The sequence below is a fragment of the Chanodichthys erythropterus genome, chromosome 18, assembly GCF_024489055.1.
Source record: "Chanodichthys erythropterus isolate Z2021 chromosome 18, ASM2448905v1, whole genome shotgun sequence".
Taxonomy (NCBI): Eukaryota; Metazoa; Chordata; class Actinopteri; order Cypriniformes; family Xenocyprididae; genus Chanodichthys; species Chanodichthys erythropterus.
Genome location: NC_090238.1, coordinates 18261978 through 18274044, shown reverse-complemented (window position 1 = coordinate 18274044; position 12067 = coordinate 18261978). Strand labels below are relative to the sequence as shown.

The 12067-nt window shown below is 37.2% G+C and overlaps 2 protein-coding genes across 4 annotated transcripts; both read right to left on the bottom strand.

Annotated features, from left to right (window-relative positions):
* Window positions 1-274: 274 nt before the first annotated feature.
* Window positions 275-1497, bottom strand: nkl.2 (NK-lysin tandem duplicate 2). Of its 2 annotated transcripts, none has more exons than XM_067368260.1 (5): window positions 1358-1497; window positions 1133-1197; window positions 781-876; window positions 512-699; window positions 275-409 (listed from the first exon to the last, which is right to left on the bottom strand). In XM_067368260.1, the coding sequence occupies exons 1-4, from the start codon at window positions 1398-1400 to the stop codon at window positions 538-540; spliced, it is 366 nt and encodes a 121-aa protein (XP_067224361.1). In that variant the 5' UTR covers window positions 1401-1497; the 3' UTR covers window positions 275-409; window positions 512-537. The 2 variants fall into 2 exon arrangements, with proteins under 2 accessions (XP_067224361.1, XP_067224360.1); XM_067368259.1 differs by having other exon boundaries at window positions 542-699.
* Window positions 1402-11986, bottom strand: LOC137007009 (uncharacterized). 2 transcript variants are annotated; one of them, XM_067368255.1, is made up of 11 exons: window positions 11767-11986; window positions 11139-11287; window positions 10930-11046; window positions 10618-10770; window positions 8442-8522; window positions 7900-8081; window positions 5696-5901; window positions 3330-3565; window positions 2990-3165; window positions 2021-2817; window positions 1402-1518 (listed from the first exon to the last, which is right to left on the bottom strand). In XM_067368255.1, the coding sequence occupies exons 1-10, from the start codon at window positions 11885-11887 to the stop codon at window positions 2055-2057; spliced, it is 2184 nt and encodes a 727-aa protein (XP_067224356.1). In that variant the 5' UTR covers window positions 11888-11986; the 3' UTR covers window positions 1402-1518; window positions 2021-2054. The 2 variants fall into 2 exon arrangements, with proteins under 2 accessions (XP_067224356.1, XP_067224357.1); XM_067368256.1 differs by having other exon boundaries at window positions 1422-1513.
* Window positions 11987-12067: the final 81 nt, after the last annotated feature.

Genomic DNA, 12067 nt, shown 5'->3' with positions numbered 1-12067 from the left:
TCTTAACTGCGTCCTACGTTTGGTAGTAGTCACATGGTCAGCCACAAGAACCCTTCATTCAACTGTAGCTACATCTAAATCTCATGCATACCTGTCATAATCACAAGAATGTATGTGAATAGAAATGATTGTAATGTTCTTATCCTACAAGCATCTGCATTCATGAGCTTGTTATAAAGTATTAGGTTTTATTTAGACCTCACTGACAAAGCAATGCACTAGCAACTAAATGAATCTGGTATAAAAGATGAAATGAAAGAAAACAGATCATTGATTGTTTTATTCATATATTTTTTATTTTGTTTTAATTGTAATGCACATAGAATACATAAAATGCATTCACAGAAATAATTTATTATTTCACAAACTGTTAAATGCAAGAATGAACTCCTTTATGGGTGGTTCTGACCTAGAACAAACAAAACAAAAGTTATTCAAAATCTCCTCATTTATGTTATATATCACCATATTACTGTCCAGAGAGAGAGAGAGAGAGAGATAAGATGTGAACCTTTTGAGTGGGTATTTTTGTTGCACCTACTTGCAGGCATGAACTTTAGTACAGATGGTTTTTGGCCCGTCATCAGTCATCAGCTCATCAATCAGAGTGCTCAAATACTTCTCAATAAAGTGCTTGCACTTAGATTTCAGCGGCCCGGCCTTCTCACAGGTGTTGTTCAGCTTGGTTTTGATTTCATCCTGAGGGAAATTATGTCATTAATAAAAGCTGTTGTGAAGGCACATACATTTAAATACTGTGACAGTAATCATGACACCCACCGGCGTTGCTTTAGAGGAGATTCTTTTTTTCACCTTCTTCATGATGTATTTACATATCGAGCACTTATCAAATATTTGCTGTTCCGTCATGTCAGCCTGAAAACACAGTGTTTAGTGTAATAGGAAACCGTTATCAAAGCAGACAGAGAATACAGCAGAAGCCTATCTCCAAATCTCTCTGCACTGACTCAAGGAGACAATACAAAGAACTATGCTACTTATAATGAACTAATTTATCTATCACTACCTTTTAATCACATGCAACCAAGTAAAGTTTTCCCCCTATTTTTTGTCAATGCTTTACATAAGGTCATTGTTTTAAAACATATACTTGTTTAACAAAGACACTTACAAGGATTTCTTCAAGTTCATCCTCAGCAGAGTCCACTTCACGAATCTCCCAGTGAGTTGCGCAGACTAGAAAATAAATAAACAAGTTAATGCCTAATTAATGACTCTTTATGCATGTCTATTATACTGAAAGTTCTTGTGATTTCAGACCATGTCTATTAAGATACAAGCAGCAATGCCATAAGACAAATTATTAAAAGTCATTTTAGAACAGAGATGATTTTACCTGCATATATGAGCAAGCTGACAAGAAAGACGTTCCGGAGCATCTTCGCAGATGATCTCTAACCAGCCTGAAGAAGAAGCTTTGAGAATTTGAACTTCAGTGTTCCTTAGAAGTGTGTGGAGGTCTTCTTATAGAGCTGCATCGACCACAGGTGAACTTTTCTTTCCAACCACAAACCGCAGACGTAAAGATAGTGAAAAAAAAAAAAAAAAAAAAAAAATCAATAAGTGGGAACTGTGAGTAATGTTCTGATAAAATACTCTACCTTTGTTTAAAACTTTGTTGGCATTTTTTGTTAAAAGTTGCAATGTTACTAATTAAGAGTTGGTAAACCAACTTTGACTGTACAGATTTTTATCAAATAAAGTGTTTATATCAATAACATATCTTTTACTTCTGTCTTCTGCTGAAAAGGTGCTCAAGATGGCTATTTTAATTATAATTACCAGCAGGCTTGTTTTGTCAAGACTGCACAGAACAATGATTCAGCACTACTTGCAGGGTTTGAACCTATAACCTTTCAGTTACCAGTTCAAAGCATGAGGCCATATTATATCTCAAAAACACGGTCAAAATATCACACCCACACAAAATACCATACAATTGTACTACAACTGGTACAGAAAATTGAAATCTATTGTGGTTGAAATCTGCATCACTAACTATGCCAGATACAAGGCATCTTTTTGGGATTGTGTTAAGTGGCTGATGAACACATTTTCTTGGATGGTGGTGTGTAGGAAAGGTCAAGGATGTCATCATGGGGAATGTGTCGCCTCAAATCTTCTAAAAGTTCTGCAAGGCGATCAGTTACTGAATCTAGAAATGTCCCATCCTGTATGTGGCATGTCAAATCAGATATCTCCTTTAACAAGGTACTGCATTTCTCCCTTTTTTCTGCTTTAACACTAGGGCTGATCAGGATGGTCTCTGAGGAAGCAGCAGGAGATGGACTTCTCTCTGGACTGGAAATGCAGCCGTCTACCTCTGGACTATTATTGTTCTCCTGATTCTTCTTCAGAAGCTCTTCAACTTGAAGATCAGCAGAATTCAGAGGAACTGTCCTGGAGTGTCCCAGGCAAACCTCGTCAAATGTGAAGAGAGGGTTGTTCCTGTAGGCAGCGCTCAAATTCTCCCAACTCCATCCAGGAACTAAGGTAAAAACAGCACAGAAATGCTGGCATGGTAGAAGATGTCTCCGCCAATCCATGCAAGTACATGAAGGCATCTCATCGCCTTTACCAAAGTTCACCAGATGTTCTTCCTGTGAAGTCTGACTGTGAACACTGAAGACGTTCTCCCCAGCAGACGTTATGTCTTTTGCATTAAAGAGCAGCGACTCTTGGTGCCTTTTCATGATGTGCTGAGCCATAATTCTTGGTCTATCTCTTAGAAAACAAGGCACATTTCCGCTGTATTTGCGTGAGACACTTGAGCATTTGATATTTAATTCAACGTATCTGTATATGGAAAACAAGATTTTTAGTTAGCCAAATTCATGTTTAGTTTCCAAATCATTGAATGAATCTCAAAAAAACATGTCTAGGTCATATTATAACAACATTTCTTTCTTGTGGGTTACGGTAAAATATTACAGCCGAATTTGAATTTCCACGAAAATCAAGTTCTTACTTTTGATAGGAATTCGGCAGGAAGTCTCTCATAATGACTATTAGCGTTTCGCTCAGGCTGCAGTTTCTGTGACCTTTAAGGTATGAATGCTTCAGGACATCCTTTTGTCTTTCAACACCTTTATTTGTGAAGATGGCCACATTCAGGTTTTTATTTCTGAACACATTTACCCATCTCTATATTCAGGAAACAGAAGAGCATAATATACGTCATACTTGTTTTCTGAACACATTTACCCATCTCTAATTCAGGAAACAGAAGAGCATAATCTGCGTCATGCTAGTTTTCACACCATCCTTACCGATAAGAAATAGAACTGACAAGGAAGTAATACGCTCACCTCTGCATGACAAAGCCATTTACTGAGAAACCTTCTCAGTTTCTCGTTTGACTGCCAGTCTGGATGTTGTTGAAGGGTAACAGTGCTGTTCTCAAAGTCCTCATTGGTCTGAGAATCTGCAATAGCCCGTAGAAGAATAAGAACCTTTTCCTGACATGTCACACCATTTTCCTTTTTCCTTGTCCACTCCATCCATGCCTTTTCTCTGTGAAAATCACAGAGGAGCACTTTAGAACCTATAATGACAAAGATGTTGTTCAGTCGTCAGTTCCAATATTTTACAGTTTTTGTTGTGTCTATCTTCTCATATGGCTCATAACTCAATGCAACAGTCTGCACAACTACAAGGATGGGTGGTTGTAAACCAGTAATATAACATTCAGATGTTATGGCCTTAAACATTTCTAAAATCAAGAACTGAAATATATATAGTATTAATCACTCTTGCTCCTATTACTCATGACACACAGGAATTTACATATTTTTACTAAACTTCTCCTGAAGTGATGTTCAATTTTCCTCTAATTCTGAACATTGTATTTGGAACAGTATTTAAAGTGGCCCAAAATCTGAGAAGACATCTTTTTATGTTTTTCTTTAAAAAAAAAACGAGATTTCTCGTCAAGGCAAAAAGTAGTCTTGTGATGTTGCCATGACAGAGTGGTTAGGATGATTAGGAAAGAATATGCCACCGCTTCGTTTACATTACGCCTCCACTGTTGTTTTGCTTTGTATTTAAATAAAAAAAAACATTTAATTCAGTTGGATAACGGTCGCCGCCGCTCCATATTCACAGAGTTACGCGTGATCGTGAAAGTAAATGCGAGCGCGCATTCAAACGTGATTTCAATACCCCGCATTTGAAAGCGGCTCCCTGATGAATGAAAATATCTCTCAATATGAAAGCTATTTCAGGCTGGGCAATGTAGTTGTAACCATCTCTTAGCTCTGTATCAAAGAAAAATTTGGTCTTATTTGCACTTTGAATATTGAGAGTGCGATTATGGTTGCACTTATTGTAAAGTGTTACCAAAAAAAATGAATAACAGTTTTCTCTTAATCTTATTAAGCACAAACAGTTTTCACAGATTTCATTTTTTAACATTAGTTAATGCACTGTGAACTATCATGAACTAACAATGAATGACTATTTTTATTAACTAACATAAACAAAGATTAATAAATACTGTAGCAAATATATTGCTCATTGTTAGTTGATGTTGGTTAATACATTAATGTTAATTAACGAGTTTGTTTGCCCATATAATCTTTAGGGTATTAGTTTAGCTAATTTGGCTTGCTGTCCACTGAGGAGGGGTTCGATGAAGCATCTTCAACTTGAGCTCTGATACACCCCCCAGTGAATAAATATAGGATGTGATTACATAGGGCAAGGTACCTGAAATGAAGGTGGAGTTTGGGGAGGTGGAGGGATGCTGAAACAGCTGAGACTGAAGAGAGGTAAGCAGCTGCTTATATACTCTGGCTGTTGATTGGAAGATTAGATGGGCTCGCTCCTCCCTAAATTACGTTTAGGAACTTCACTAAATGATACCTTTTTGTAAAGTGTTACCATTTTTATTTATACTGTTTTTATTTCTATGATAAGTTTGTGGAAAGGAGTTCAGTTAGGAGGTCAAAAGTTGTAGAAGCTCATAAATCATGTACAGTAAGGTCTGAAGAGACTGAACTCATACAGAAGAGAAGTCAGTCAGTTGAGTTAGTAGCAAAACCTTTTACAGTGCTTGAGTATTGTTGTCTTTTACTGCATATGATAATTCATACTCAGAAAGTAGAACTGAAATAACATCCATTACAAGATGATTAGTTAAAACGTTTCAAATACACCTGCAGAATATTTTTTCTAGTCATGTATTTCACCATTGAGGATTTCTTAAAAATAGTGTGTAAAAATCTTGTCTTGTCTCGTGAGATACCCGTCTTGTCACACCCCTAATGTTGTACAAATGCCCATTTTTGGGGCTCCTATTGCAGTGTATGTGATGCAGGAGCAGCACGTGCCATTCACATATGGTGCGTTTGCAGTGTGCAACTGATCTGTGGCTGTATATCACAAACACAACATTTACTTTTATTTCAAATCCAAAAGTTGTTACTGAACATGGCTTGTCAGCATTGCGATTCTCCTATACACATCTTTTAACATACAATTCATTACTTTTTATTTATATAGGCTAAAGCAATAGAATTGTATATTATGTTGCTCATGCAAGTGGCAAAACATTTAAACAGGCTATATGTTAAAATCACAAAATTTTAAGTTAAAACTTACAACAGACAAAAACAGCAGACTCCCATCTTTTGAACGGATAAATGTGTGCAGCTAAAAGTACTTCTAAAAGTACCTTTAAACACCTCCACAAGAGCACTGATTTCCGCCTCACAGAAGTCCACCAGGAAGTGTGATGGATTCCAGTCTGAATTCCACTTCTGAAACACCTTCAAGGCTTCTGCAATGTCTTCTTTAGTCTCTGTCTGGGTGACAAACACTCCAACAGCAGCATAGGTGACATTTGTCCTCACCCACAGAAAGAAAAGCGGCAGTGAATTTCTGTGAGGCAGAGACAAGTTTATTTTTTGAGATTTTTAGATGTCATGTTAAATTAGTTCAATTCTATGGAAATTTGTTTCCCGCAACTGAATAAAAAGTAAAAGACATAATTGTGACCATTTAATCTCAGAATCCTGATTTTTTTTTTGCAATTGCAAGTTATAAAGTTAGAATTGCACAATATAAACTCGAAATTGCGTTATAAATCAGAATTGCTCAATATAAACTATAGGCTAAATTCGCAATTGCATTATAAAGTCAAAATACTCTTTTACTACACACTCAAAAGTAAGTACTTTTTGTTCACAGAAAGAGTATATACTTTTAGGGCGTAGTATAAGTAGGCGAATTGGAACGCAGCATCAGAATTGTAAGTTAAACTATATTGCCAAAAGTATTGGGACACCCCTCCAAATCATTGAATTCAGGTGTTCCAATCATTTATATGGCTACAGGTGTATAAAATAAAGCACCTAGGTATGCAGACTGCTTCTACAAACATTTGTGTGAAAAAATGGGTCGCTCTCAGGAGCTCAGTGAATTCAAGCGTTGTGCCATGATAGGTTGCCACCTGTGCAATTAGTCCATTTGTGAAATTTCCTCACTACTAAATATTGCTTGGTCAACTGTTATTGGTATCATATAGTGGAAGCAATTGGGAACAACAGCAACTCAGCCACAAAGTGGAGGCCACGTAAAATCACGTGAAGGTGCACAGTGCACAAAAGTCGCCAACTTTCTGCAGAGTCAATATCTATAGACTTCCAAACTTTGTGTGGCCTTCAGATTAGCTCAAGAACAGTGTGTAGAGAGCTTCATGGAATGGTTTTCCATGGCCGAGCAGCTGCATCCAAGCCTTACATCAAGTGCAATGCAAAGCGTTGGATGCAGTGATGTAAAGCACACTGCCACTGGACTCTAGAGCAGTGGAGACGTGTTCTCTGGAGTGACGAATCACGCTTCTCTGTCTGGCAATCCGATGGGTTTGGCGGTTGCCAGGAGAACGGTACTTGCCTGACTGCATTGTGCCAAGTATAAAGTTTGGTGGAGGAGGGATTATGGTGTGGGGTTGTTTTTCAGGGGTTGGGCTTGGCCCCTTAGTTCCAGTGAATGGAACTCTTAATGCTTCAGCATACCAAGACATTTTGGACAATTTCATGCTCCCAACTTTGTGGGAACAGTTTGGGGATGGCCCCTTCCTGTTCCAACATGACTGCGCACCAGTGCACAAAGCAAGGTCCATAAAGACATGAATGAGTGAGTTTGGTGTGAAGGAACTTGACTGGTCTGCACAGAGTCCTGACCTCAACCCGATAGAACACCTTTGGGATGAATTAGAGTGGAGACTGCAAGCCTTCTCACCAATATCACTGCCTGACCTCACAAATGCGCTTCTAGAAGAATGGTCAAATTCCCATATTAAACTCCATATTAAACACTACGGATTATGAAAAGGATGTCTTTAAAGTTCATGTGCACGTAAAGGCAGGCGTCCCAAAACTTTTAGCAATATAGTGTATATAGTTGGAATTGCAAGATATAAACTCGCAATTGCGTTATAAAGTCGGAATTGTGAGATAAACTTAGAATTGCGAAATATAAATTTGCAATTCAAAGTTATACAGTCAGAAATGCGCAATATAAATTTGCAATTGTGAGAAAAAAAAGGCAGAATTGCAAGATGTAAACTTGCAATTGTGAGAAGAAAAAAACAAAACAGAATTGTGAGATAAAAAGTCGGAATTATCTTTTTCATTTTTTTTTTCCCCCATGCCGGAAACAAGCTTCCATACAATTCAGCTATAAAAATGGCAGCTCTGCAGAAAAGTGATGTCATCATCCAGTTCAGTTCAGCTGTCATTCGATAAGTGTCAGTGCAGTCAAATCAATAATACTGCTGAATATTAAGTGTCCTCAACTAAGCAAGCCAGTTTCGGAACCCAGTTTGAAAACCCCTTCACTACTACACATTAAATGACATTAAATGCACCAACACACCTGCCCGCTCGATAGGTTTCATCTAGTAAGCACACATGCTGTCCATACAGTAACATAAGCCTCCTCTGCCACGGTGTCTGCAAGCACAGCAACATCTTCACCACAGTACCATCCTCCTCCTCCTCCTGAGAGGGTCTGTACTCAGTGGCACAGCCCTCTTCCTTCCATGTGTTTACCAAGGCCTACAACATATAAACTATCAATTAATCACTTTGAATTAGTTTTCAATATAATACAATTTCTGCAAGGCTGCAACATAAAACATAATCAGTGTTCAAAGTGCATGAGCATGAAATCCAAATTGGCTTTACTTTCCCTTGTGAATGAGTTATTCATGCATGATATTCCAAAGAACAAAAACATCTTTGTAATTTTTCTTCTAAATATTTCAACCTTCTCCACCTACGGTACAATGACATCACCATTCCAATTTCTGGTGGATAAGCTCAAATCCCACCCCACATTTTTTGTGCATTATGTTTAACTTGGAAATACATCATATTACAGAAGCAAAAATGTTTTGAATGTGGTTTCATGTTGACCTGTAGATTATGATGGTCTACACCGGACTTCCAGTTTCCTGCCTTGACCTTTTTTATGATGTTCCAAATGTCTCTTGATTCCTGGAAGTTTAAGCAGAATAAAATGACAATACACAACATTTTCTTAGCACACACTACCATTCAAAAGATTGGGATACCATATGTCGTTAAATGTTTTTAAAAGAAATCTCCTATGCTCACAAAGACTGCGGTTATTTGATCCAAAATACAGTGAAACTAAACTTATTTTAAAATATAATTTATTTCTGTAATGGCAAAGCTGAATTTTTAGCATCATCACACCAGTCTTCAGTGTCACATGATCCTTCCATGATATATGTTTTTCAGTATTCTTTAATGAAAGTTCAAAAGAACAGCATGTATTTGAAATAGAAATCTTCTCTAACATTACAAATGTCTTTACTGTCACTTTGATCAATTTAAGGCCTCCTTGCTGAATAAAAGTATTAATTTCTTTCAGATTTTTTTTTTAAATAACTAAAGAACAAAAACAAAACTTTCAACCGGTACTGTATTATTTGAAACATTTTTGTTAAAGTGAGCAAAACTCATTAGTAACAACTGAACAATCAAAAGTTAAATTTTTAAAAAGTTGAAAGTTAAAGGTGCCCTAGAACTTTTTTTTAAAGATGTAATATAAATCTAAGGTGTCCCTGAATGTGTCTGTGAAGCTTTTTTTTTAGTTCATTTTTTTAACTGCCTATTTTGGGGCATAATTAGAAATGAGCCGATTCAGGGTGTGTGGCCCTTTAAATCTGGTGCTCCACACCCCAAGAGCTCGCGCTTGCCTTAAACAACATAAAAAAAGTTCACACAGCTAATATAACCCTCAAAATGGATCTTTACAAAGTGTTCGTCATGCAGCATGTCTAATCACGTAAGTATGGTATTTATTTGGATGTTTACATTTGATTCTGAATGAGTTTGATAGTGCTCCGTGGCTAAAGCTAACATTACACACTGTTGGAGAGATTTATAAAGAATGAAGTTGTGTTTATGAATTATACAGACTGCAAGTGTTTAAAAATGAAAACAGCGACGACTCTCTTGTCTCTGTGAATACAGTAAGAAACGATGGTAACTTTAACCACATTTAACAGTACATTAGCAACATGCTAACGAAACATTTAGAAAGACAATTTACAAATATCACTAAAAATATCATGTTATCATGGATCATGTCAGTTATTATTGCGCCATCTGCCATTTTTCGCTATTGTTCTTGCTTGCTTACCTAGTCTGTTGCTTCAGCTGTGCACATCCAGATGTTCTGCCCTTGTGTAATGCCTTTCATAATGTTGGGAACATGGGCTGGCATATACAAATATTGGGAGCGTACACCTCGAATGTTACGTGACAGTCGGTGTTATGTTGAGATTCGCCTGTTCTTCTGAGGTTTTTTAAACAAATGAGATTTATATAAGAAGGAGGAAACAATGGAGTTTGAAACTCAGTGTATGTCATTTCCATATACTGAACTCTTGTTATTTAACTATGCCGAGGTAAATTCAATTTTTGAATCTAGGGCACCCTTAAATATGTTATAACTTGAAATTCCTGCTACAAACGATTTTGGCAATCCCATAAGATCATTACAAATCACACTGTATGACATGAATCTAATTAACTTGGGTATGACATATATAGACTGTACAATGCTGACACCTATTGAATCATAGGCTACAACGCAAGTTAGTATAGAAGAATAAAACTCATCAGCATGCGCTAGAGGTTAACAAATTAAGCAAGATGAATCACACTTTGACAGATGTGGTTTTTTATGCATACTGAAAAAAGGAGGAAGCGAAAGAGGAGAATATGGCTAGAGTTTGAGTAGAGTTAGAGTAGTTTTAAGTTATAGTGCCCTGTTGTGTTGATCAAAACGTAATATGTTGTATTTTTATTGGCTAGTCAGTAGACGTAGGTCGTAGCAGCAAACACACTGTGAGATGATCATGCTAAATTTCTGATACTTTTACTAATTATTACAGGCAATCTTTGGTCGCAAGACTGTGACAACGGCCGTCTTTGAACCGCTCTCACTGTATGACATTGAACCACCGTTCAGGAGCCACAACCACAGAAGTTGCCACGATTGGTCATCTTTAGTTATGGCCAACCCAAAATCATACAAGGTGTACAATTAGGCACAAACCTTTCCATCAATGGGGTGGTTTTGATGCTCCTTAATATCTGGGAAACTGGCTGCAAACATTTCTTCTGTGCACACACGCTTTGGATCTAGTCTTAGTGCTTCTCTAACAGCTGATGATTTCTCTCGTTTCTGGTACGGGTTATCTTCAGTTATCTGGTAACACAAAAAAACACAAAAATACTTTAATTTGTCTGACACTTAATGCGAAAGCGTTGTATTAGACAATTTCATAAATTTCAGATTATTTTGTATCCAAATGCAGTCAAAAATGTGTTGTGTGTTATACTGATCTGACAGTATTAAATGTTTTACCTTATACTCAGGAAACCTCACAATATGAATCACATTTATGGTCGCAGGACAACCCATTTTTTTAGTTGGTTGCATCAAGCGTCTTGTTTTAAGGCATGAATATTCATGACCTTGCTCCTGAAATAGAAGACAAGACATACAGCATAAATCATATTATATATATGAGGTCAGTGAAAAAATGATCAGACATTTGTGTGAGAAGCTCTTACTTTACTCTCCCGGCGTCTTAGTTTGGCTTTGGCGTGCTTGTCTCTTCCTTGGTGACATACGTATGTCTTTTTCCCAATAATCTTAAAAGGCACACCATTGAATGGTACAATCTTCACTTCCCACTGCAGCTGTTTTTCCACTGTCACATCTACATAGGGAATAAAACAAAGACAGGAAGAAATTTAAGTAGAGCTGTATAGTTGGCATGTATGCCAAGTGGTTGCTAGGGCAATGCAAGGTGTTCTGAGTCGTTGTTAGGGCACTGGACAAGATAACTGATGACACAAAAGAAATATTCAGCAGAATCAATTATCAAGATAGTGTTTATAGTTGCAGTCCTAGTAATTAATTGCAATATGGTTGCTAGAAGGTTTGGGGCATTGATAGGGCGTTTCTAGTGTGTTCTTGTTTGTTGCTAGGTGATTTTTGTTCATGTTAATATGGTCGATGTAATTCAATGTAGGTCTAAAGCGGTTATGCCTCTTTTTTAATCCAATAGTTCAGAAAAACACTAAATGTACAGGACAAGTTGCGCGCCAAAAAATATCTAGAGTTGGTAACTGTGCGTATAAAAACATAAAAACATCATTAAAACATAAACGAGATGACATCGCTTTTAAATCGTACCACTTTTCCCAAATGCACGATCGCTCTTCAAAACGATAAACTTTGTGTTCGTGTTTTCCTCATACTGCTGAAGACATGTATTAAAATCTTCAAGACACTCAAAGGTTTCAACGCTCCCCATTATTTTACATCAGTGAGTAGGATCGCATCAAGATGGTAACCACCAAGGATGGTAACCTTCATACTGTGAAAGTCTCGCGATACCCTAACTACTACGCTTGTTTGCAAACAGTGTACTCTCGCGATAATTTCTGTGTCTAGCGTTCTACGGGTGTAAAATCGTTGAAAACAGAAGCAGCGG

Excerpts from the sequence above, each read along its gene's own strand:
- LOC137007009 (XM_067368255.1), bottom strand. The coding sequence starts at position 11,887 with ATGGGGAGCGTTGAAACCTTTGAGTGTCTTGAAGATTTTAATACATGT. Across the intron at positions 11,288-11,766 it reads TCGTGCATTTGGGAAAAGTG|ATGTGACAGTGGAAAAACAG; the intron begins GTACGATTTAAA and ends TTCCCTATGTAG. Across the intron at positions 2,818-2,989 it reads CTGCCGAATTCCTATCAAAA|ATACGTTGAATTAAATATCA; the intron begins GTAAGAACTTGA and ends TTCCATATACAG.
- nkl.2 (XM_067368259.1), bottom strand. The coding sequence starts at position 1,400 with ATGCTCCGGAACGTCTTTCTTGTCAGCTTGCTCATATATGCAG. Across the intron at positions 877-1,132 it reads ATGAACTTGAAGAAATCCTT|GCTGACATGACGGAACAGCA; the intron begins GTAAGTGTCTTT and ends CTGTGTTTTCAG. Across the intron at positions 700-780 it reads TCTCCTCTAAAGCAACGCCG|GATGAAATCAAAACCAAGCT; the intron begins GTGGGTGTCATG and ends AATTTCCCTCAG.